The following is a 24,331-nucleotide window of genomic DNA, read 5'->3' on the forward strand; positions in this document are numbered from 1 at the left end:
AGGGGGGCGTGAAGTGGGGGATCCCTGGGGCAGGCGGGGAGGGGACCCGAGGGAAGGGCGGGCTGTGAAGGGGGGATCCCGGGCAGGCGGGGAGGGGACCGGGGGAAGGGGGGCTGTGAAGTGGGGGATCCCTCGGGCAGGCGGGGAGGGGACCCGGGAAGGGGGGCTGTGAAGTGGGGGATCCCGCGGGCAGGCGGGGAGGGGACCCGAGGGAAGGGCGGGCTGTGAAGTGGGGGGATCCCTCGGGAAGGGGGGCGGGGAAGTGGGGGGATCCCTCGGGCAGGCGGGGAGGGGCCCGGGGGAAGGGGGGTGGAAGTGGGGATCCCTCGGGCAGGCGGGGAGGGGACCCGGGAAGGGGGGCGGAAGTGGGGGCCCGGGAAGGGGGGGCTGGAGTGGGGGATCCCGGGGCAGGCGGGGAGGGGACCCGGGGAAGGGGGGGCTGGAAGTGGGGGATCCCCGGGCAGGCGGGAGGGGCCCGGGGGAGGGGGCTGGAAGTGGGGGATACTCGGGCAGGCGGGGAGGGGCCCGGGGGAAGGGGGGGCGTGAAGTGGGGGATCCGGGAAGGGGGGGCTGTGAAGTGGGGGATCCCTCGGGCAGGCGGGGAGGGGACCCGAGGGAGGGCGGGCTGTGAAGTGGGGGATCCCGGGCAGGCGGGGAGGGGAGCGGGGGAAGGGGGGCTGTGAAGTGGGGGATCCCTCGGGCAGGCGGGGAGGGGACCCGGGGAAGGGGGGCTGTGGATGGGGATCCCTCGGCAGGCGGGGAGGGACCCGAGGGAAGGGCGGGCGTGAAGTGGGGGATCCCTGGGAAGGGGGGCGTGAAGTGGGGGATCCCTCGGGCAGGCGGGGAGGGGCCCGGGGGAGGGGGGGCGGTGAAGTGGGGGATCCCTCGGGCAGGCGGGGAGGGGACCCGGGGAAGGGGGGGGCTGTGAGTGGGGATCCCGGGAAGGGGGGGCGTGAAGTGGGGGATCCCTCGGGCAGGCGGGAGGGGCCGGGGGAAGGGGGGGCTGTGAAGTGGGGATCCCGGGGCAGGCGGGGAGGGGACCCGGGGAAGGGGGGGCTGTGACGGGGGGGATCCCTCGGGCAGGCGGGGAGGGGCCCGGGGAAGGGGGGGCTGTGAAGGGGGGACCCTCGGGCAGGCGGGGAGGGGACCCGAGGGAAGGGCGGGCTGTGAGTGGGGGATCCCTCGGGCAGGCGGGGAGGGGCCCGGGGGAAGGGGGGGCTGTGAAGGGGGGGGATCCCTCGGGCAGGCGGGGAGGGGACCCGGGGGAAGGGGGGGCGGTGAAGTGGGGGATCCCGCGGGCAGGCGGGGAGGGGACCCGGGGAAGGGGGGGCTGTGAAGTGGGGGATCCCTCGGGCAGGCGGGGAGGGGCCGGGGGAAGGCGGGCTGTGAAGTGGGGGATCCCTCGGGCAGGCGGGGAGGGGACCGGGGAAGGGGGGGCTGTGAAGTGGGGGATCCCTCGGGCACCCAGGGGCAGGCGGGGAGGGGCCCGGGGGAAGGGGGGGCTGTGAGTGGGGGATCCCTCGGGCAGGGGGGAGGGGCCGGGGGAAGGGGGGCTGTGAAGTGGGGGATCCCTCGGGCAGGCGGGGAGGGGACCGGGGAAGGGGGGGTGCTCAGCAGCAGCAGGAGGAGGGATTAGCGGGGGGGGGCAGGGATACCAGCAGCTCCTCTCCCTCCTCCCGCAGCAGCCGCGCTGGCCCCAGCAGGGCCGGGGAAAAGGCTGCTGGCCCCCCTCCCTGCCCTCTGTCACCTTCCCCCTTCCTCCCCTCCCCTCTGGGGTGGCCTCCCCCCCTTCCTTTTCCTCTGGGAGAGGGAGGGAGCCACTGGAGCTGGGGGGAGGCAGGGCTCCAGAGAGGAGGGGAGGCAGGGCTGGGAAAGGCTGGGGATGAGAGCTGCAGCTAGGCCGCTCCCTGGGCAGGTTCCCACCCCGCAGTCCAGGGCGAAGGGGCTTTGGCACCCAGGGGCTCAGATTTGCCCCCCCCCGCCATTTCCAGGGGCGGAAGAGCGCAGGAGCCGGCAGCGAAGAGCCAGAGAGAGAGAAGGGGAAAGAGGAGAAAGGAGGTGGAGAACCCCCCTTCCCCAGCTGGGATGCACAGAGACCAGCAATCATAATTCAACCAGAAAGGGACTGGCTTTTTCTTGGGTTCCCCCCCCTGCCACTTAATGCAGTGAGAGAAGGAAGAAAACAGGCGGCAGGAGGGAGGGAGAGATAGACACGGACCTTTCAAACCAGATTTGCCAGCAAGCTCATAGCAAGAATTGGTGCAGTGTTTCTTTCTTTCTTTTTTCTTTCTCTCTTCTTCCCACTGAAAGACTCAGACAGAGGAAGAGAGGGAGGCAGAGAAGCGGATGGGGAAAAGGGAGGAAGAGAAATAAAGAAGGGAAGAATCTCCATTTCGTGGAGAGGGGGATTTTGCAGGGACTGATTCATTTAGGCTGCAAGGAAAAGGATATTGGGGCTCAGAGGCAGAGTTCAAGAAAGGGGTCATTAGGCCTGGAAAGGGGGAAATTGGGGAGTCTTTTGAGGAACCAAAAAGAATTGCTATTATTTTCAGGGAGCTTATGGATTTTTTGCTTCGGAAGCTGGGTTTGTATGAGCTGGTATCTTATTTCTGGGTTTGTTGTTGGTTTTTTTTTTAAGGAAGAAACCGATTTGTGTCAAGTTTTAAGAACCTTGAAATGCAGTTGGGGGTTTAAAAAATTAGGAAATCTTGTTTATTTAATTTTTTTAAAGGGTTGAACTGGACTCAGAAATAGTGTACTATTATAATATGATTTTATTGATTATTTATTTTTCAATGATAGTAAGGAAAGACCAAGCTGTTACCCTAAAAGAAGTGCCAATTTGTGGGAGAATTTGAGCTTCTGGTATTTTTTTTCTGCTACAATTTTTCAAGTATTAGGCTAGGGATTTTATTTTAATTTTTTTTTTTTTGGTCGCTGCCCTGCAAACAGAAGAACAGCTGTTAAAACTGGATTATAAGGAGTTTTTTATCTGTGTTTGCAGTTAAGACTTTAATATTTGAAGAAAAACTGCTTTGTTTCCTTTAATTTTCTTCGACAGCATCTGTAACCTTGAAAAGACTATTTTGGGGCGTAATATAAAGGCAAGTGTGTTTTTTAGGTTTTTTAGAAGAAAACAAGAGAGGAAAAATTAAAAAAAAGAAAAGGAAAAAAAAAAGACCATGTTCCGACTCCAGCTCAAGATGGACCTGCAGCTTCCAGGATCTGGTCTGTTTTCTCTTCTGGAATTTTTTTTTCCGGGAGGGTGCGATTTTAAAATTATAAAGCAGCAAAGAAAGCAGAGGACCCTGGATTTTGGATCAGCAAGGAGACAAGAAGAATCATGAGTGTGAGGCTTCCGCAGACTGCACTAGACAGGTTTGTGTTTGTTGGGTTATTTATTTTTTTGTCCTCTTAATGCTGGTGATTGAATATCAAATTTAGTGATGCTACTTCGGGATTTTGGTTCATTTTTCTGGGCAGGGCTTGTTTTGAATTGAGGAAACTGGCTACTTTGCTAGTTTGAGTGTGATGCAAATGGGGGGAGTTGTTGGGGGCTACTAGTGGTGCTACACAAATTGTGTATGGGGTGTTTTGTGGTGTGTGGTGTGTGGGTGGGAGAGAGAGAGAATTGGTATGTGGGTTGTGAGGATTTGCAGGCTAGGGAAATGCCCTGTTGTTTGTCCACAGGGGGAATTGTGTGTGTGGTTTTTACATAAAAATGCTTTTAAATAATTTTATTCTCAGTATGCAAGTTGCTCCCTGTCTGGGTCACCCCCCTCCCCCACGATCCTCAGCTTCCTCTGTTTCCATCCCTATGCAGACTGCAGTGGGCTGTGGCTGGGCCTAGTTTAGGATGGGCGTTATTCATGTATGGTACCCAGGTTCCTCTCAGACTGTGTGGCTGCTTGGTAAATTACCTAGATAAGCTCCCCTGGAAGAGGAAATTCCCTCCCCCTCATGCACCATGTCAGTACCTGATCCTGCAGTCCTCACAGGCAAGGCCCCCACTGGAAGTTATGGGAGTCTTGACTGCAGACCTTTAGCGTGGTCTCTGGTGCCTGGAGTAAGGTTGTTGCAATCTGCCAAGTGATGTTGGGGGTGTGGATAAGCCAGGCGGCAAGTGGGGTGTAGGCAGGGGCTAGTTGCTGCAGTGGGGTGATGGTAATGGATTGGGACAGTGCCATGCTTGCTGGGGGCTGGGGAAGGCCAATGGATTGAAACAGAGGGGAGAGAAGTGTTTGGGGGGTTACTCCCCACCTCTTCCCAAAACAAAAGTCCATGCAGAAAAGTGCACCGATTCTTTCCTGGAATGCAGTATCTCCTTTCACTGCTGTCATTGGTTTAATATCCTCCCATGTGGAAAGACGTGAGATAAAGCCGGTATTTTAGTGCATCTGCATGCTTGGGTTCTATTTTTATTTATTATTTTTGGTCCTATCCCTTTTGTGCTGCAGAGGATTTTATCATCCACACACTCTCAGATTTCTAAATGCCACCCAAGCAGGAGCTGATCCATGGAGTTTAATCTCTCACGTCTTTCTATAAGTTAATAATAACGAATAATATGGTGCATTTTAAAACTAACACTTATCATCCTCTGAGGAACCCCACTGTGCTTTAGAAGTTACAGGCTAGGCCTGCATGCTCTTCCTAGCAGGTGTAGTGTTTACTACTGCAAGTAGTCTCACTCAGTAGCAAGCACTACTCCAGCTAGTTAAAGTCACGCCTACACTCTAGGTGCTACAGCTAAACTGCTGTAGTGTAGATGCTTCCTACAGGGCCAGAAGGGGTTTTCGGTCAATGTAGGTAATCCACCCCACCCACCCCCAGTCGGTGGTAGCTAGGTCGACAGAAGAATTCTTCTGTCAATGTAGCCGCATCCACACTGGGGGTTAGATCTGCTTAACTGGGGCGGTCAGGAATGTGAACTTTTCGAACCTGTGATGGCCGTAGCTAGGTCGACCTAACTTCTAAGCGAAGACCAGACCCCAGGGTTTGGAGTGTTGGGAGACAGCTTCACTCTGAAATGCATCCACCTCTAGGGTGGAGGATGTCAACAGCCAATGGTGAGAGGTGAGAAACGAACCCCTTATTATGAAGTTCCACAGGATCTTGCGGTGCCTGCAGCGCCGTCCCTGCTAGGATTTGAAGTGGCTTGTATTTAGGCACCCTGTGCTCCTGGTGTCTCTGACACCTGCCTCTGGTAGCAACTGGCTTAGGGCTGGTAGCTTCAGTTTTCCCTGAGGAGTGTTGGCTGTGCAAACAGCAATGGTCTTTCTCTGTCCGTTCAATCTCAGCTACTCCATGTATTAGAACAAATACAGATTTGATTAGGGTTATTAAACCCTGATAAGTTAGGGCCTGGTGATTCTTGACTTAAAGATATTTCTCTTGCTCTCATTGCCACAGTTGTCAAGTTTCTGCAGGCAAATGAAATCGCTGCTAGAGGTGAGGCCCCACCCCCAGGGTCAGGTAATACTGTGGGCAAGCCAGGGGGCTGGCTGGGAGTGCTAAGCTGAAAGTTTGAAGCACCTAAACCACCTGGAAATTGAACTCTTTCTTGGCCATGGTGCGCCCTGAACTCTGTGTGTGCAGGATTTCAGCTGTCGTTAAAGCTTCTAGCCCTCGGTTATGACGATATAGCCTTGCAGCCACGGCCCCAGGCAGGGCTGTCTGAGTCTGCACGCAGGTCACCCCCGGGCCTCTGCTGATGCTGGGAGCTTTCCGAAGGAGCTGTGTGATTGTCAGGAAAGCGGTAGGATTCACAGCTGGGATTGGGACCCAGTGGGCAGCGGCCACACCCCCAAAAGTCCTGCTGGCTTCGTTCTGCTGCTGAGGGGTGTGTGGAAGGCAGTGGGCTGCAGGAAAACACCCTACAGCTGTTTATGGGGGAGAAGACAAAGGACCCCAAAATGGAGTAGAATAGTGGGAGCCTCCCTCTCCCTCAGGCCCCACTGGAGCCAAGATGCTGGGGGAGTGGGGGATGGTAGGAGAAAATAGTGGATACTTAGCAGACGCCATTCCAGTCGTTTTTACTTCTCCCTGATGGCTTCTGCACCCATATTCCAGTTTCAGCTGCGGCCCTTTGCTCCCCAGTCAGCAAGCTCTCACATCAGGGCATGCGTCGGGGTTCCCTTTTTCCCCAACAGCAGAGGACCCAATGGCCAGAGGCTTCTGAGAGAGGAGCACAGACAGCACCCTGGTGGGAATCCCAGAACCCTTTCCAGTAGCTGTGGGTAGCAGGTGGTCTGAGGATTTCACTCCAGGACACAGGAGGCTATCAGACATTCCTGCATTTGTATCGGCCTCTGGGAAGGTTCGTTTGTTTGATTTGTCCCTGCTGATGTAACACGGGTTACATTCTTCCTCTGATCAAAAGAAGCTCATCCCAAGCCTCCGAGGCCCGCAGCGGTTCGAATCCTGGAAGAGACCCTACTTATGTGATAGCCGACACACCAGGGATTGAACCCGGAGCCTCCAGAGCTGCTACAGCTTGAGCCAAAGAGTGAAGGCTCTCTAGGAGGGGCTGTAACAGACTCTTGTCCCGTGGATCAGGCACAGGGTTGCAGGGTGGAGACAACTTGTTTAGCTACCTGGGAGCACCATAGTTTGCTCTGTAGGACTCTCTATCCAGGACCATAAAAACCTCTGTGCTGTCTGCTTTGTAGGGGATGTTGCAGACCTTGTTAATGTCTCCTCTTCCAGTTGCGTGGCAGCCTGGATGCTGCTAGGCTTCCTTCCACCCTCTGCTCCGCAGATGGCTCCAGTTCCAGTTCTGCGCAGCTGGCGTGAAAAACGCAACATCAGTGTAGCACCCAAGGGTGGCGCGCTACGAAGTGAGCTAGTGGAGATACCCCTTTAGCTCGCTGGATGGCCACCTGCCTGAGAAGCCGTTTTCTAGTCCTCCGGCATCTCCTGCCTGCGCCGGGATAGCAAGTGCCTTGCTGGTTGTTGTTTGTACTAATGTAGTGCTTCGGAGCCCTAGGCGTGGACCAGGACCCCAGTGTGCTAGGCGCTGTACAAACAGAACATTGACAGGTGTGTGTTGTGCCTAGCTGGGGAGCACAGGGGCACACTGTGCCTAGGAACTTAAAGGAGAGCGATTACAAAGTGGCTGCCTGTTTCTCATACTGGATCAGACCAATGGTTCATCTAGCCTAGTAGCCTGTCTTCCAACAGCGGCCAATGCCAGGTGCTTCAGACGGAGTGAACAGAACCCGCAATCATTGAGTGATTCATCCCCTGTCAACAACTCCCAGCAAACAGAGGCTAGGGACACTCAGAGGACAGTGTGGCATCCCTGCCCATCTTGGCTAATAGGCCCATCCTTCTCGGTGCCAGTAAGGCACTGGTGGCAAGGGGGGCGGATGCCTTCTGTGCCATGCAGGTGGCAAGCGAGGCATTGGAAGTGCGGGTGTCTGGGGTAAGCCTTCTCCCTCGGAGCCAGGGGTGGCCATATCGCATGATGATTCTGAGCCCTTGCACAGAGTTTCTCATCCAGGGATTTCAAAGCACTTTTCAAAGGTCGGTTTGGGTTAACGATCCTTGGGCGGTGGTGATCAGAGAAATGAGGAAACCCCTTGGCTCCACGCCATATAGTGAGGCTCACAAACAGAACCCAGCTAGAAACAGAAACCTTGAGCCTTAGCCACTAGGTCACATTCCTTCTTGAAACTGGAAGTAGAACCCAGGAGTCTTGAGCTGGGACTAGAACCCAGGAGTCCTGTGCAAACCGCTAGGTAATGCTGCCTTGAGACTGGAGTTCGTGTTGTAGAGTTACAAAATATACTACCCTAAACAGGGATGGCTCCTTCATTACAGGGAAGGGAAAGTGCACCCAAAAATAGAAAGGAGAAATAACAAGGTTTGTTCCTTTACTGTTCAAATACCTTTTGCTTGTCACGTAACTGGAGCTTGTCAAGAACCTTTATGCCCCGATGAGTTTGCAATTTCTCCGCATCTCAGTTGGGGAGGGATAGGGCTGAAATGCAGCTGTACTGTGTGGCCATGGCGATGGGCTGTCAGTGGGAGGAGGGAAGGATTTCTGCCCTTTTATCCTTTGCAGGTTTCAGTTCCTCACAAGCTAATGAAAGCAAAATAAGCGGCTGCAATGTCTGCAAAGCGCTCTGCAATTTTACTAGTTAAATCTCCACAGGAAGTGGCCCACTTCTGCTCCAGCGCAGCAAATCAGATTAACTGTCTGTACCAGACAAGTGTTGGAGGGGGTGGCTCAGCAAGCTACGCATCCATCTCCATGGAATCACGGGTTCAAATCCGTGCCTGGGTCCTCTCAGCTCTTCATCCTTACAAGGTCGAGGAATTCAGCTCCCCGCTGGCTACAGCGTAGGAGACGTTAATAAAACAAGATATGGACTCTTTCCCCCACACGCCCAGGTGTTAGAGTGGGTGACAGAGGGATACAAAGGTGATTCTTTTGTAGGAGAATGGGATTGGTCCTGCCCACTGCGCTGTCGTGCTCTGTACCAGTGAATTGCTGTCCTCCACCCAGAGGTGGCTGCATTTTGGTGCTAGATTTTGGTACATACAGGTTGGTGCTGTGCTGAGCTGGCAAAGCCCTACTCAGAATCTCATAAAGACCAGGAAAGAATATTGCATGTGGTGAATTTGATCAGGAATCCCAGCAGCAGGGCTATTGGAATGGAATGGTATTCAGATTTGGACAGGTCAGTGGGGCTTTATCGGGACCAGAGAGGCCTGCTCAGTGGAAGACAAAGGCCTTATTATGGGCTTTGCTTGCTAAATAACCTTTCTGGTGGCAGGTAGTTCCTTTGTTTGGCCTTTGATTTGGGCCCTCTATTCTTTACTCCAGAACCTTTACCTTTAAATACGTGTAACGTGTAAGTTTCTGTTTCTTCTCCAGGCCACAGTTAGTACTGGGTTGATGATATTACCCTAGCACTTATATAGTGCAGTTCATCAGCAGATCTCAAAGCACTTTACAAAGGTCAGTATCGCCATCCCATTTAACAGCTGGGGAAACTGAGGCACGGAGCGAGGATGTGACTTGCCCAAGGTCACCCAGTAGGCCACTGGCAGAGTCCGGAACAGACCCAGGTCTCCTGGATCCTGGGCCAGGGCTCAGTCCCCTAAGCCACACTGCCGCTCCATCAGCAAAGTTGTATTTCTCCCCTACAGAGCATCTTATTTCTCTCTCCTGGTGTGGCCTAGTGATCTGAGTGCTGCTTGGATCAAATCCCATCTCTAATGTGGTGGCCTTGGGCACATGTGCCTCTCCATTCCTTGGTTTTGGGGATATCGATGCCTCGCAGCAGGGTCATGGGGACCAGTTGGTAAAGGTCCTTGGATGGAAAGTGGCAGAGTTTGATGCCCTGAGTCTGGGAATTTCTTGCCTGTCATGGTTTCAATACCAACTTCCTACAATAGCCATGAGGCTTCAGCCAGGGTACTAAATAAATCCGGCTCTGCAGCCATATTTAGTGCCTCCGAGGTTGAAGCTATGCATTACATGTATATTCTTGTCCTTTGGGTCTAATGGCAGAGACATGGGCCCTAAATCTTGGTGGTCTGTTTTTTATTTTACCCCTGTTGGCTTTAATGCATTGGGTCATAATAGACCAGAGTTTGTTCCTGCTGCAGCTGATTGGAGTGCCAGCTTCCGTACCCTGGCATGCACAGTAGGGGGACCCGTATTGGCAGCCCGTTAGAATGAGCCTTCTGTCTCAGCACATTGTGCCCGAAAATGAAATAACTTCTGTGAGTAATGAGGGACAGAGGCAGATTGTTCATGGCATGGCCTGGAGAGATGCTTGGGATATCAAATTGCAGTGAGTAGTTTCCTGTTGGCGCTGGCCTCGCATCACCCGCTGGAATCCCTAGTTAGCCGGCTCTTATCGTCTGTGTTACAGTCCCGCTTCTGGGCGACAGCCACATGGATGTGACATTGGCACAGCATTGTCTTGTAAGAATGAGCCTGCTTCATTCATACTAGCAAGCTCTAGCATGGAAGCGTTCCCTCGGCGTGCTTTCTGCAGAGAACAAGCTTTCCTTTCCCCTTTCCTGTGGAAGAAGCTGGGATGGGGCATTGTAAATGTGGCCTTAGAAGACTGACACTCACTTGAACAGCTCCTCAGCTCTGTTTGTTGAAGTGGCTGGATTCTGTGATCTGGGAAGATCTCTTGCAGGCCTGAACTTCCATCCAGGCCTGCCTAAGGACCTGATCTGGACACTTCGAATGTGCCCATCACAGTGGAATTTAGGCACCATCAACTCTGAGTATGTCAACACATGCCACTGCATCCACGCTTGGCTTTGGTTGGAAAGCCTTGCCTTCATAGCCTAGAAGATGCAAGTAGAAATGTACCAACAGGGCAGCTGTTGATTATTCTGCTGTTGGAATGTGGCATTTTTCACAGCACGTGTACAGTTGATACTGGGGAACATACATCCCAGTGACCCCAATCCAGCAGTCCACTGGAGATCTCCTGTAAAAATTGCACACCTCTTTAACCCCTGGGCCACATGCCCTGTCAGAGGTGGGAATGGAACCCAGGAGTCCTGAGTTCTATCCAGGTTTCCTGTTGGTGGTTACTGGGCTATGGGGACTTTAACCTCTGGGTGGCTGATTTGACTGTAGCCCAGGTGAGTGGTGAACAAAAGCTGTGGTGATCTGATGGCTGATTAGCAGCCCCCTTTGCGGAATGTTTGCTGGGTCTCTGCCTCCTTCCCAGTAGCCACACAAGCCCATCGCTACGCTGGCAGTAACTGGGCATCCTTGTTGAAAACCTCCCCAAGGGTGAGTGAACTACATGCTGGAGGGAGTCCAGTCTCAGGAGTCTTTCCAGGTTGGGGTTGAGGCACACGGGGAGGGAGGATAGGACTAGTTTGCGGATAAAGAGAGAGAGCACATTTCTGCCTCCAGATCTGTCGTTCTGGCCACTTTCATCCGCCCTAAATTCTCGCTCTTCAAAATAAACAAACCAGACACATGCTGGTTGCGTTCTGCTGCAAGGTTCTTGTTTCCTGCTGAGAGAGAGTGTGTGGGTGGTGGTGGGGATGGACTGGGGATGGAGGGCAGGTATTTGCTGGGAAAAACCACTTTCTTCATGTAAATTTCTAATAAACTGGAAAAACCATCTGGACGACTAAAAAGAAATAGGGTATGTCTACACCGCGGAGACGATAGCCCCGTCTTGCAGATACAGCTTACGCTGACAGAAGTTGGTTTCCTGATGGTGTAGGAACATCCCCTCCCCAAATGTCCTTAGCGACACGGACTGAAGTCCTGTTCCTTCAACATAGTGTGTCCACGCTGGGGGTTTGGGCAGGATGGCTGCATTGGTCAGGAGTGTTTTTTCACACCCCTTACTGATGTAACTACGCCAGTATAAATTTCAAGCATAGACCTAACCATAGCTTGGGAATCTAGGCTTTGGCCTGTCTAATTCTTAGGAGTGTGAGGTTGTTGGTTACAGCACCTGTCCGATCCGGCCTTGAGGCGAGGGTTGCTTCCTGATTTCCCCCTCCATTGCAGTCAGCTCATGCCCTGAAGCATGAGACGTGGTTACTCTTAACTCGCGCTGTATAAGTGCAAATACTGGGCTTAACATTTTCTAGCTCTTTTTGGTTTTTAATAGCCAGATTGTCCTCTGCTGCTTTTATCTAAGCCCTTGTCTTGTCTACATGGTGGAGACTGACTGGCCTCTCTATTCCAGAACAACTGTCTGTGTGGACACACTGTTCCAGAGTGAAAGTGATTTTTATTCCAGAATAAGTGTGTCCACACAGAGAGTGGCTCCAGAATAGCTAAGTTATACTGGAATTATGATGGTTTATTTCCCTGTGTAGACAAGGCTTGAGACACCAGTCATCATAGTATCTGTGTCAGTGCATCTGCAACTCGGTCTCAGCTGCTCTCTATAAACATGGGCATTGTAGCAGTGTGGTGTGAACCTGCTCCCATTACCACACTGTCCTGTGGAAACTGATACCCAACTGTGTCTTTGTGCAGTGGAGGATCCAGCAAATAATTGCACCAGCATCTTTGAGGTGGAGAGTGAATGGGGGTGGGGGTTGATGGCTCTTCTGTGTTGTTTCTGGAAAGTTACAGGATCGTACCCCTCCTTTAGGGTTTGACCTGGAGGTGTGCTGTTCCTCTAAAGGGAGTTGCTTCCTTATAGAATTAATATTCCTGGGCCATGAAGTGTAATATGCGATTATGCTCATGATAAAAGGAGGAGCATTGGTTTGGGGTCGTGGCGTCAGTTTTGAGTCATGGCATCCTATTTTTGAATAGGCCTTCCCTGTTTTAAATGCAGAGCACGTCGGTAACCAGCGAGAGAGGGGCTGGCTGAACTGAATCAACACTGCTTTTTAATAGCAGTGGCCTACATCTGCTGAGGTCCCTTCCAGCCCTACATTGTGATGATTCCCTCAAGATGTCATCTAGTCCAGCCACCTGCTCTGAGAAAGGACCAAGTAAACCTCGGCCAGCCCTAAAAGGGGTTTCCTTCTCTTAAAAACTCCAATGATGGAGATTCCACAACCTGCCTTGGAAGCCTGCTTCAGAGCTTAACCACCCTTAGGGCTAGAAAAATTTTCTTAATGTCTAACCAACATCGCCCTTGCTGCACATTAAGCCCTCTACTTCTTGTCCTACCTCCAGTGGCCATGGAGAGCCATTGATCACTGTCCTCTCTATCACAGCCCTTAACATATTTGAAGACTTTCAGGTCCCCCTTCAGTTTTCTTTTCTCAAGAGTAAACATGCCCGGTTTTTTTAACCTTTCCATATCAAAGGTTTAGAAAACGTGACCTATCATTTTGCTGTCTGTCCAGACTGTCTCCAGTTTGTCCACATCTTTCCTAAAGTGTGACAGAACTGGATGCAATACTCCGGCTGAGGTCTCATCAGCACCTGCTAGAACAGGACAGTTACCTCCTGGGTCTTACATACAGCACTCCTGTTAATTAGGCTTTTTGCAACTGCATCACACTGTTGATTCATATTCAGTTTGTGATCTGCTGTAACTCTGGATTCTTTTTTTTTTTTTTTTAAAGCACGACTACTATCTGGCCAGATATTCCCCCTTTTGTAGTTGTGCATTTGATTTTTTCCTTCTTAAATGTAGTACTTTACACTTGTCTTTATTGAATTTCATGTGTTTCTGAGGGGGAATAATACACACTCACTCACTCACTCTCCCCCCCCCAAGACCTGTTTTGCCGCTGCCCTGCACTATGTGCAGTCTTTTCCACCAGAGCAAAGTAGGTGTGAAATGCTACAACTCTGTAATTGACCCCACACAATGCAGGGTGATGGAAAGTTGGACCCTACCATTAGAGGTAGTGTGATGGAATTGGTGTTGATTAACTCACTCTTACTATAAACCCTGGTCTTATTATTTCACCATCAGATACAGAAGCTGGGGTGAAACTAAGTAAACTTTCCACTCCATTTTTGTCAAAGGCTTATGTTTCCAATTTCGAGCAGACTGTCTAGTGGTTAGAAAAGAGGCTGTGAGCCCGGGCTCCGGGCTGTTAGAGCTAGGGACAATACAAAGGAGTTTTTAAAGTATATTAGGAACAAAAGAAATCCTAGCAGTAGTGTAGGCCCATTACCAGGTGGAGATGGTAAAACTGTTTGATGATGATGCAGAAACATTCAGGAAATATTCCTGTTTCATAATTGGAAAGATGCAGGATGATGAACTTGTATCGCATGAGGGATGACTAAGCTCTCTCCGGTCCATTAGTAACCAAGGGGATGTTGAACAACTACTAGGGATAAACACTTTCAAATCAGCAGGCTGGGATCACTTGCACCCAAGAGTCCTTAAAGAGCTGGTTGCGAAGATCTCTGCACCCCTGATGTTAATTCTTAATCAATTGTGGAATGCCAGGGAAATTCCAGAAGACTGGAAAAGTAACTCCTCAGGGAGAAAGTCCTGGGTACTAAAGGGTTCTTTAGTCCAGCGGAGAAAGGCAGAACAAAAACCAACAGTTGGAAGCTGAGGCCAGACAAATTCCAGTTAGAAATAAGGCACACATTTTGAACATGGAGGGTGAGTGACCATTGGAACAAACTGCCAAGGGAGGTGGTGGATTCTTAGTCTCTTGATGTCTTCATATCAAGACTGGATGCCTTTCTGGAAGAGATGCTTTAGCCAACACAGCTGTTGGGCTCAAGACACGAGTAACTGGGTAGAGTTTAAGGGCCTGTGATATATCAGCTTGGAAGGATTCGATTTTATCGGTAAAAGTCGATTTTACCGCGCACGCGCGCAAACACAGGCTGATGAAAAGATATTTCTGTCCATAATTGAAATTTACAGCGAGGCACAGTAAGGAAAATGCTGCTTGAGACACAATTAGAGTTTAAGGATATTTGCTTTGTGTCTTTTGACATGATCTTGACAGTTTGTATTTTAATGGTTATAAAGCTCAGCATCTACTGTCATTAAATAGTTCTCTGACCCCCCCCCCCCCAATTTCCTGCAACTGTGAAAATTTAAAATTGATAAAAAATGCTTTAAAATAACCATCTATATTATCTATTGAAATCATTTAAAAAAAAACAACCGAATTCTGCCATGCCTGGAATATGGGAGGATAGGCTAGATGATCTAAGGCAAGCGTTCTCACAACAAATTTTTGGTGGCCTCAGAGTGCAGCCACCAATTCTGGCTGGTGGTTGTGCTGACAATTTTTCCTAAATTATTTAATTAACTTTAGGAAAAACAAATACATATGCACATATACAAGTCCAAATCATTGTAATTTATTTATGTAGGGTTTTTTCAGACTCGGGAATAAAAATAATTTGCAGTTGTCTCTATTCTTTACTGGACATAAACAGAATAGATGCACAAATAAGGTGCTTTACTTGTTCTTGTCTTTTTATTGTTGTTTCTTTTGCTTTTTTGATTGCACTTCCCCCCCCCCACCCACCACGCCTTGCTAGCTGGTAACTCTTCTGCTGTGAAAAGTCATATTTGTATGTTTGTTGATACCACTTTTCACAGAAGACTTATTCAGCCCTGGCAAGCCCTGGGACAAATTAAGCAATGGATGGGGAGTTGGGCAGGGAGGCAGTGGGGCTCAGGGATGATGGGGTGGGGGGGAGGGGGTTGTGAGCCTGAAGCTGGAGCCTGAACTAGAGCCTGCCACCGCGTGAACGGAGCCCAAAACCCCATGACTGAAGCCTGCCTCCCCTATGCCCGGGAAAGTGGGGAATTCACCAGCTGCCTGCACCTCCAGTGTTTGTGTCCCCAGAGGGGAGCAGGGCCCAACCGCTGCTGGGGGAAGGGCCACTGCTTTGCATCCCCCTGCCCCCATCACAGCCCAGGAAGTTGTGGCCGCAAGAAAAAACCCTTGTGGCCACATTTGAGAAACACCGAAAGGGTCCCTTCTGGTCTATGAATATGAAACTACTCCCATCTCTGCTACTGCTTCATTGTGTGACTTGGGGCAAGTCATGTCAAATATCCGTGCCTCAGTTTCCCACACCTAGAGATGAAAAATTCCTTAGTACCAACAAGGAAATATATGAAACAAGTCACTCTGTGTGGAATAACAACATCCCCTTAGAGTGGTATTGTCACCTCCTTGCATAAGTGCTGGAACTAAGGATGCGGGGAGTGCTGCCGCACCCCCTGGCTTGAAGTGGTTTCCATTATATACAGGGTTTACAGTTTGGTTCCAGCACCTCTGCTTCCTTGCCATAGGCTGCTGTGTCACTGTTTCATTTTCCAGTGTAATTTAGACTGTGAATTTCTTTGGGGTAAAGGCCTTATTGTTCTGATTGGCCTGTAAAAGCCTCATGCATGCTTATGGCACCATAAAGATCCTAATTCTTCACCCGCTTTTTGTAAAATGCTCTGAAATCCTGCTGAAAGGTGTTAACATGGTGGGGATAAATATTGCTGTAAGTTTGTTCGTCTCTTTCCTGTGCCTAGACATAGTCTCTCTTAAACATAAATAAATTAAGGCATCCCTCCCTCTCTCTCTCTCTCTAGTTCCATTTTTAGTTTTCAAACAGTGAAGTATCAGCAATTGGACTGGAAGGTTTAGATTCCTTCAGACTTCATAGCGCGCTCGTCTGGTATGGATGCTTCATGCTGAAATACAGGGCCGTGCAAGTAACTTAAATGAATGCAGGGTTTGCGTGAGCAGACACCCTCTGCCCACCCGGATCCCCCTTGACTTCAGTTCTGCCCTCATGGGTCGGGTTCTAGAAGCGAGCGTGGAGGGGTGTAACTGCAGAGTTGACAGCTGTTGTTGCTCAACCTTAACTGTGTCCCCTTGTGCGTATCCATTACAAAATTGGCTGGAGCTAGGTGATGGTTGCAGTAGGAATGAAAAGTCCCACCATTTGCTGAGCTGCATCCATTGTCATGGGCATACATGTCTTAGTATCCTCGTAGAGTCTGCTAGGTGCTAGTATAGTCCTTTGTCAACAATAAACCTGGTGTGGTGCCTTCGTCCCTTAACAGATCTTGTGGTCATTGGGCGGTTCGCTCGAGGTCTGACTATCTGCACAGAGCTGGGGCAGCACATAGGGAGAACACACACAGCCGAACATCTAACCCCAGCTGTAATGCTTCTTGAAGTATGTATGTTGTGTGACTGCCATGATGGAGAAGATGCTAAGTCAAAATCTGTGGAGGCTGAAATCCTTGATCCAGCCCCAGGACAGAAGCTGGCTGAGTAAATACATCATTAGTGGGAGAGCCGGGGGAGAGTTGGGTGTGGAGTAAATGATGATCATTGTAGATACGGCCGGAGGCTTGGCCTACACTTAAAAGCTGGGCTGAAATAGCTTTATTGGTCAGGATATGAAAAACCACACCCTTGACCGATGTAGCAGTGCTGACCTAACCCCCAGTGTAGATGCAGTTATGTCAACAGAATTGTGCTTCCATCAACATAGCGAGCTGTGTTTGGGGAGGTGGTGCTCCTGCACCGATGGAAAATCCCCTTAGTTGGTCTAGGCTACATCTGCATTTCAGGATGGTGTCGGCATCGCTGTGCTTGGATCATCTCCCGAGTGTGGATATGCCCTTGGTATTGAACAAATAACTAAGCAAGGGGTTAAACAAATTGAAGTAATAAACAGTGTAAAGATGATTGTAAGCTCTCTGGGGCTGGGACCTCTTTCTTTCATTTCCTAAGCCCCTCTGCATTGCTCTGGGGCTTGATTTCTCCTCTGGAGCTCATCTACATGCCAAATTGCTCTAGCTTAACGTAAGCCCATGTCTACACACACACATTGTACCACCAGTGTAACTTCATCCGTACTAGGGCTTGTGCCAGTAACACTGTATCAGTAGAAAAATCACCCCCTTCAGTGTATGGTTTTGTCAGTATAAAAACGGTGTGTAACAATACCTCGAGAGGTGTTTTAAACGGATTTAGTGAAACTAGTGCATGGATGCGCTTAGGGCTCGTCTGCATGAATGTTTAGTTTGCGACAAGCTGGAGTGTGAATCCACCCCGCACGAGCCTGCTGCGGACGAGCTATCCGTGTGGTCCCCGCTGACGCAGTTCGACCAAGTCATGCTCCATTTCTGTGCCCTATCTGTGTAAGCTTGGGGAGGGGTGGGGATGGGGATAATGACATTTACCCATTTTTTTGTAATGTGTGCTGAGCTTTGCGGATGGAAAGCGCTCAGTGTTACTGTTAATCTTACTTGGCTTCCTTTGCTGTAATAATGATATTTAGCATTTACGTGGGACCTTTCAAGTTCAAAGTGCTTTGCAAACCTTATCTAATTATGGCATAAATACTTATTTATGCCTTTATCACTTATTTATACCTCCTGGGCGCCTGCTCTGTAATCTTTCATGACCTCTGGAAGGCAGAGGCTATGCAGCTCTTGATCCAGAAAGCCTCCATTCAGAACCTCACCTATGGCTTTCAATCTGCTCCTCCAGTCTTAGGCTGCAGCAACCTTTTGAGAAACTTACCGGACTAGAACCTGGAGCACTCTTCTATATGTGGATGCAACATATGTTGCAGGCATGGTGGGTGATAACAGAGGCTCTGATCAGGGTCTCAGTGTGCTAGGTACTGCACATAACATAACTCAGTTGGCTTCAAGAGGCAACTTTGTGCAAGGATGCTCTTAAATGGATTGTAAGCCTCATTTACATTGGTTTCGCTTGTCGAATTCACAGGGAACACCCCAAACTTTCTAACCAGTTTTTAACCAATCTGTCTGTCCACCTAGTGGCTTGCAGTGTCTGAACTAAATCAGTTTTTAGTTGAACTGGTGCAATGTCTGTGTGTAAACAAGCCCTCAGACTGGTGGGGGGAGGGGAGGGGAAGAAGGTGTGTAATTGTTAAATTTCAGACGAAATAATTCTGAACTCTAGGGAAGGTATATGAACTAGTTGCGCCCAGCAACACATCGCTTTAAAGTTCATTGCATTCTCCTGCCACGTGCTCGACACATTTTCCAAATGGCTGATGGGATTATTTAAAAAGACTAGGAATCGAGCCTCCATGATCCCTTGGTGGCTTTGTGAACTTCAGCCGTAGAAGGTGGTTTTTTAATTTTTTTTGGATACTTAAAGTTAATAAACAGAGATATTTATAGCACTGATTTTAGGCCTTGTTGAAACACCAGTGCGGTTTTCATGATAAGGGTATTGTTAAACCAGCCCTAGTGTGGACAGTTTTATCAATTATAAAGGTGCCTTGTACCGAAATAGCTCATTCTTATATAGATATAAAGGACCCTAATACTACAGTCCTACTAAATTCAATGGGACTAATCACAAGCTTACGGTTAAGAACGTGCTTAAGTGCCTTGATGGACTAGAGCCAAAATACCATTGAATGCCCTAAAATAAATTTAGGGCTAGTCTACATGGGAAGTACTATATGGGTGCAACCACACTGATGCGCTGTGCCATTGTAGCACATCTGGTGAAGATGCTCTGTGCCGACCATAGAGAGCTCTCCATTGGCATAATAAATCTACCTCCGTGAGAGGTGGTAGCTAAGTCGGGGGGAGATGTCGGGGTGGGGAGGGGGGTTAGACAATGGAAGGGTCAGGCAATTATATAATGACACTAGACATTGAGATTCGAAAAGCAAAAGCTTTATGACCATTAAAAGACAAACTGTCAACATCACCTGTCAGAAGGTACAAAGTATTTTCCTTAAATCAAACTCTAATAAGTTCTCAAGCAGCAGTTTTCTTATGTTGCCAGTCTTTAAATTTGGATGATTATCAATGAAAATATTTTTGCACTGATTTGTGTGTATATGGGCAAAATCGACCTTTATGAGTAAAAATCTAATCCTTCCGCATCTAGTTATAAGCACCCCTAAATATGTGGTGTAACTATTGTAAGTAAAAAAAAAAAGCTCCCAAATGCAATTTTATTCCCCCACACCCTTTAAATTTACGGCCTTGCTTTACCAAAATGTAAACCTACCTCTCTTTGTACTGAAACTAAGAACCAGATAGATAATTACAAAACTCCCTGTGCATCATCCCTTAACGGTTTACAGAGAGGCCATGAAACAAGCCCATTAGATAAAACTCCACATCCAAACCCATCATTTTCTCCATTCTTGGTTTTTCCAAATGGCCTGGCAGAAAGGTGGGCTATGCAGTCTGGGAGCGCCTACAGACCACAGCTGAGATTGGGGCCTTGTAGCCTTGGTTGCTGTACAAATGCACTGTAGAAGATGGGGGGAAAATTTACAAAAGCACCTAAATGACATAGACTCATGGATGTTAAGGCCAGAAAGGATCGTCATGATCATCTAGTTTGACTACCTGCAAGGTGCAGGCCACAGAATCTCACCCACCCTCTCCTGCAATTTACAAAAGCACCTAAATGACATAAACTCATGGATGTTAAGGCCAGAAAGGATCGTCATGATCATCTAGTTTGACTACCTGCAAGGTGCAGGCCACAGAATCTCACCCACCCTCTCCTGCAATAGACCCCTAACGTCTGCCTGAGTTACTGACGTCCTCCAACCATGATGCGTGTAAGCCCCATTGAAAGTCAACTCCCTTAGCCATGAGACTAACTTTTCTCTTGCTGGAATGCCCTGCCTCGTTCACTTCCAACTTCTGCAACATTTGAGGCAGGGGTCTTACAGACAACAGCCTCCTTCACTACCCAACCCTGATTAACCCCCAGAGCTGGGCCAGTCTGTGCAATGAATGAACTGGGGTGTTGTGGAAAAAATAATATGTGATTATATAATTAAAAATGTCCAGTCAGGTTTGGGAGCCAAGATTGGATGGCGCATGCTCAGTGAAGACAGAATATCCAGATATTGTAGCTGTGAAAATCTCCAAAGTTCTACTGAGCGTGTGAAAATTGCAGTTTTTATGAAGATTTATAACTTGGCCAAATGGGGAGGATTTTCAAGGGGACTGAAAAGACACATCCTTGACACAAAGGTCCAGCCATTGCTTCAAAGCATTGGGGTACTCGAACTATTCAAAGAAAAAGTTGCCAGAATTTTTAGCACTGGCGAAAGAAGGGGTATTTTTCCTGAGCCTCGTTCTTGGAAACAGGTTAACCATTCTTGCTGAAAATCCCCCCCGAAAAGTCAGCCTGAGGCTGACGCACAGCCTGAGTGGTTGAAGTTTGACAAAGTTATAAGCAACAGAAAACAGGATCTTATAAAGGGAGTCATCTGCCTTGTCAATAGGTGGGGCTGGTGCCAACAACTATAATATCATTGCCCAGTCTCTGATCTGGGTTGGGACAATACATGATGGGAGCAGTGAGTCTGTTATAAGGCCCGATCCCAAAATGACAGCTATTTCTTCCTAAACGGTAGCTTTCATTTTTGTTCCTGTGATCGGTCCTGATCAACCTTCCCGTAACTTACAGACGAAAACATTTTAAGGCTGACTTGCTCCTGTGTCCACACCAGGGATTACGTTGGTTTAAAAAAAAAAAAAATTGCAGCCCTAGCAGAAATACTTATCCTGGCATAAATCCGTGTGTAGACCAGGGCTTAGTCAAAGGTTTGCAAAAGGGCATGTGGACACTGTGATTTGGTTTAAAACAGGCTTATTTTGGCCCATTTATAAAATGCTTTCTCTTCCTAGGAGGTGGTTCTGGGGGCCAGGGACCATCTGGAGACTTAAAAATCCCAGCTTCTCAAACTGGGTGTTTGCCAAGCCCCGGCTGGAGACTGACCCACTTTGAGGATTTGATCCTGTTTCTCTCTTAATCTTTTAATTGCAGCATTTGTTCCGCTCTGGCTCCTGAGACGGACGCGTTTTCTTTGCCTTAGGTGTTTTTTTTTTTTTTTTTTCCCCCCTCTCGTTTTTTAAAGTCTGCTCTAACACAAGGTTCTGGGCATGTTCTGGCTTTGCAGTCGGCTGTGATCAGAAGAGGCTATCCTCCTCTAATGTGGAGAGGTAGGGAGCCATTCTGAGTCCCACGGCTTGGATGGGCCAAAGGGGAAATAAGGAAAGAGGGTGGGGTTAAGGATTTGTGGTACCAATGAGAAATCTGTCTCTGTTCTTGCTTTGGCCAATACCTTTCAAGGTGCTGTAGGCCCTCCTTTCCTACTGTCGTCAAATCCTGATGACCTCTACCTTGCAGAATCATGCCCTGGTATTAGCAACACTCATTCATAATCTGGAGTCTAGACTGCTGGAGAAAAGCTGGAAGAAGTCAGATATCATTTGCTGTGACCCCTGGGTTATTGCAACAGGCTCTACCTGGGGGTATCAGCAGAAGTGGCCTGGAAGCTCTGGCTGATCCAGTTGTGAGTGGTGGGATGCCGACGTGAGTTGAATTTATGTTTGCGTTGCTGCACTGGCTGGTGCAAATTCAAGGGATTGTCTACTGTACATAAGGCCTGGAGGGGTCTAGAAATGGGCTGTATTAAGGATCACCTTGCCATCTCTGACCCATGGCTCAGTGCTTAATTTGTAATTAAAGTGGTGCCGGGGCTCAAGCAAAGATTTACTTTCATAATTGATGCAGCAAGCCCAAAGCTGCTAGGGCTATGAACCACCAAGCCCAGAGGTGCCGGGGCTTGACCCTGGCCTGATTCCACACTCACTCACCTTGGGGCAAGCCACTGACATCAGTGGGTGGACAAACTCATGCACACCCACACATTTTCTTCCTTCCAAGAGGGAAGCTTGTGGGTGCTATAGGCAGAGCTCTCTTGGGCATCTCCAGGAAGCTGCAGTAGGGGTTTCTTTGCCAAGCCCTTTCCCAACTGATAAAATCTTTGTTTCCCAGCTGCCTATTAAATTTGAAGGCACATGTGGTTTGGCCTTTTTTAAGGGAATCTTGAATGTCACTCCTTAAAGCCTTGTAACATGCCCAGATATCATGGTGATGGGCAAATCAGTTAAACATGTGTAGTAATTTATAATCTGGGTGATAGGCTGTTGGTGAAAGATGTTAGAAACCTGTAGCTCCATCTTGCTCTATGGGCAGAGTAGGCAATATATAATGTATTTATAATTCTGAACCTTTATAACTTGTTTTAATTAAGTAGGTTAATTATCCCTATTTCACAGATATGGAAACTGTGGCTCAGAGAGAGAACATGACTAGCCCAAAGTCACACTGTGAGTCAGTGGCAGAAATGGAACCCAGGAGTCCTGGCTCTCAGTTCCCTATTCTAGCACCAGATTCTTTGGAGGGCAGGACGTCAGAGGACTCCAAACACTCTCATTTCATTCAAAGCAAATCGTTTTCTTTCTTAAGAATCATTGATGAAAAACATCTTCATTTCTGAAAAACTGAACTGTAATTTGCCTAAAAATAACTCTCTCTAAAACCAGGAAAAATAAAAAGCCTCAAACAAGAAGCCTTAATTATACAACTAATAAGGGAAGATCGTATGATGCCCAGATGCAAGTATAACACAGAGATGGTGTGGGTGTGTTCATAAGTGACTTCAGAGGATGCCAGTTTGCGTTAGGTAGTAAGTTCCCCTCTGGAAACTATGGCCTCATACTTGCCTGATCTAGTCGATCTTGAAGGAATCTCAAAGCCTCTTTGTGCGCCAGGGTTTCATTTTTGTGCCTTGCCTGCGCTAGAAAAGTTTTGCTGGCATAGTTACACTGGCATAAGTCTACTAGCAAGCCATCCTGGTGTAGGTGCAGTTTATGCCGGCATAAAAATGCTTCACTTGTCATAGTTTATGCCACTTCCCCAAGAAACATAAGCTGTAGTGGCAAAAGCACTTTTAGGTCCGTATGAGTGTGCGTGTGCGAGGGCTTACACTGGTGTAGGTATGTACTTTTCTTTTAAACTGATGCAGCTATGCCAGAATAAGCCCTAATGTAGATGCACTTATCCCATCATAAAAAAGATTTTTCCCACAACAGCTAATGTCTTTCAGGGAAATGGTCTAAGCAATTTCATGGTGGGAATGTGGTTGCCAGAGCCCCGTTGGCCAGAGATTTCTGCTGGAAATACCCCAGTACCTCACTGATGTGGGGATAGTCTTTACTGAGTTCAACAATGCAATTTATAAGGAGGATCTGAGAGCAAGGCAATAAATTGACTTTTCAGTGGATTCCATCACACGTTGGTTTATAAACGGGTCAGGTAGCTGAAAAGTTGGCAGGTCAGAAACACAAGAAAGAGTGAGAATGGTTGAGGATGCTGATGCCCTGTCAAGGAGTATCTTAACTGAAATAAATGGTTGAAAGATAAGATCCACTGGTCGATATCAAAGCATCTTGGGAAAATAACATCCCTTATCCATGAGACTGAGGACAGGTCACACTGCAGGAACGAAAATCAATAGCGACAGGACTGAAATATAGCAACGCTGCAAGCTGTGTCGGGAGCGGGCTGTTTGTAACTTTCGCCCATGCTTTTGAATGTAATAATGGAAGGAAAGTGATGCTCTTTGGTTGCGATACTTTGGATCGAGCCCTTTCAGAGGACTCCGTAAGAGTTGCCAAGCCCATTTTTGAACTTCACGGCCCAATCTGATTATCAGGACAAGACAACAACAACTGTGTAAGCTATGCAGCATTTTTATGCAGGTATCAGCCGCATCTACACTAGGAGGGTTTGCCAGATAGCTATACCAGCAATCTCGTCTAGTGTAGACAAGGCCGCACATAACATTCTAAGGCCTGGCCAGTGCTGGTGCTGAGAAAAGGAATAATCACTCCCCTAACCGATGTCGTGATGCCGGTATGAGTGTTAAGTGTAGAGCACACTACATTTTGCTCTGCTTTGATGACACCTGTATAAAGCTGTACACCCATATCCCTTACTGTGGCTGCAGTCATACCGGTTTAAAGGTGTTTATACTGGTATACTAATCCTATACAGGAAGAGGAATAAGCCATACTGGTTTAAGTTCCTTTTGTGC

The 24,331-nt window shown here is 48.7% G+C and overlaps 1 protein-coding gene across 5 annotated transcripts in view; it reads left to right on the plus strand.

Moving 5' to 3' along the window:
• The first annotated feature begins 1,635 nt into the window (after positions 1-1,635).
• Positions 1,636-24,331, plus strand: part of ARHGEF11 (Rho guanine nucleotide exchange factor 11) — an 81,801-nt gene continuing 59,105 nt past the window's right edge. For all 5 annotated transcript variants that reach the window (XM_038382857.2, XM_038382862.2, XM_038382860.2 and 2 more), the window contains exon 1: positions 1,636-3,378. In XM_038382857.2, coding sequence (XP_038238785.1) covers positions 3,344-3,378 — 35 coding nt within the window. In that variant the 5' untranslated portion in view covers positions 1,636-3,343. The remainder of the gene's footprint in view (positions 3,379-24,331) is intronic.

Source organism: Dermochelys coriacea, chromosome 24, assembly GCF_009764565.3.
Source record: "Dermochelys coriacea isolate rDerCor1 chromosome 24, rDerCor1.pri.v4, whole genome shotgun sequence".
Taxonomy (NCBI): domain Eukaryota; kingdom Metazoa; phylum Chordata; order Testudines; family Dermochelyidae; genus Dermochelys; species Dermochelys coriacea.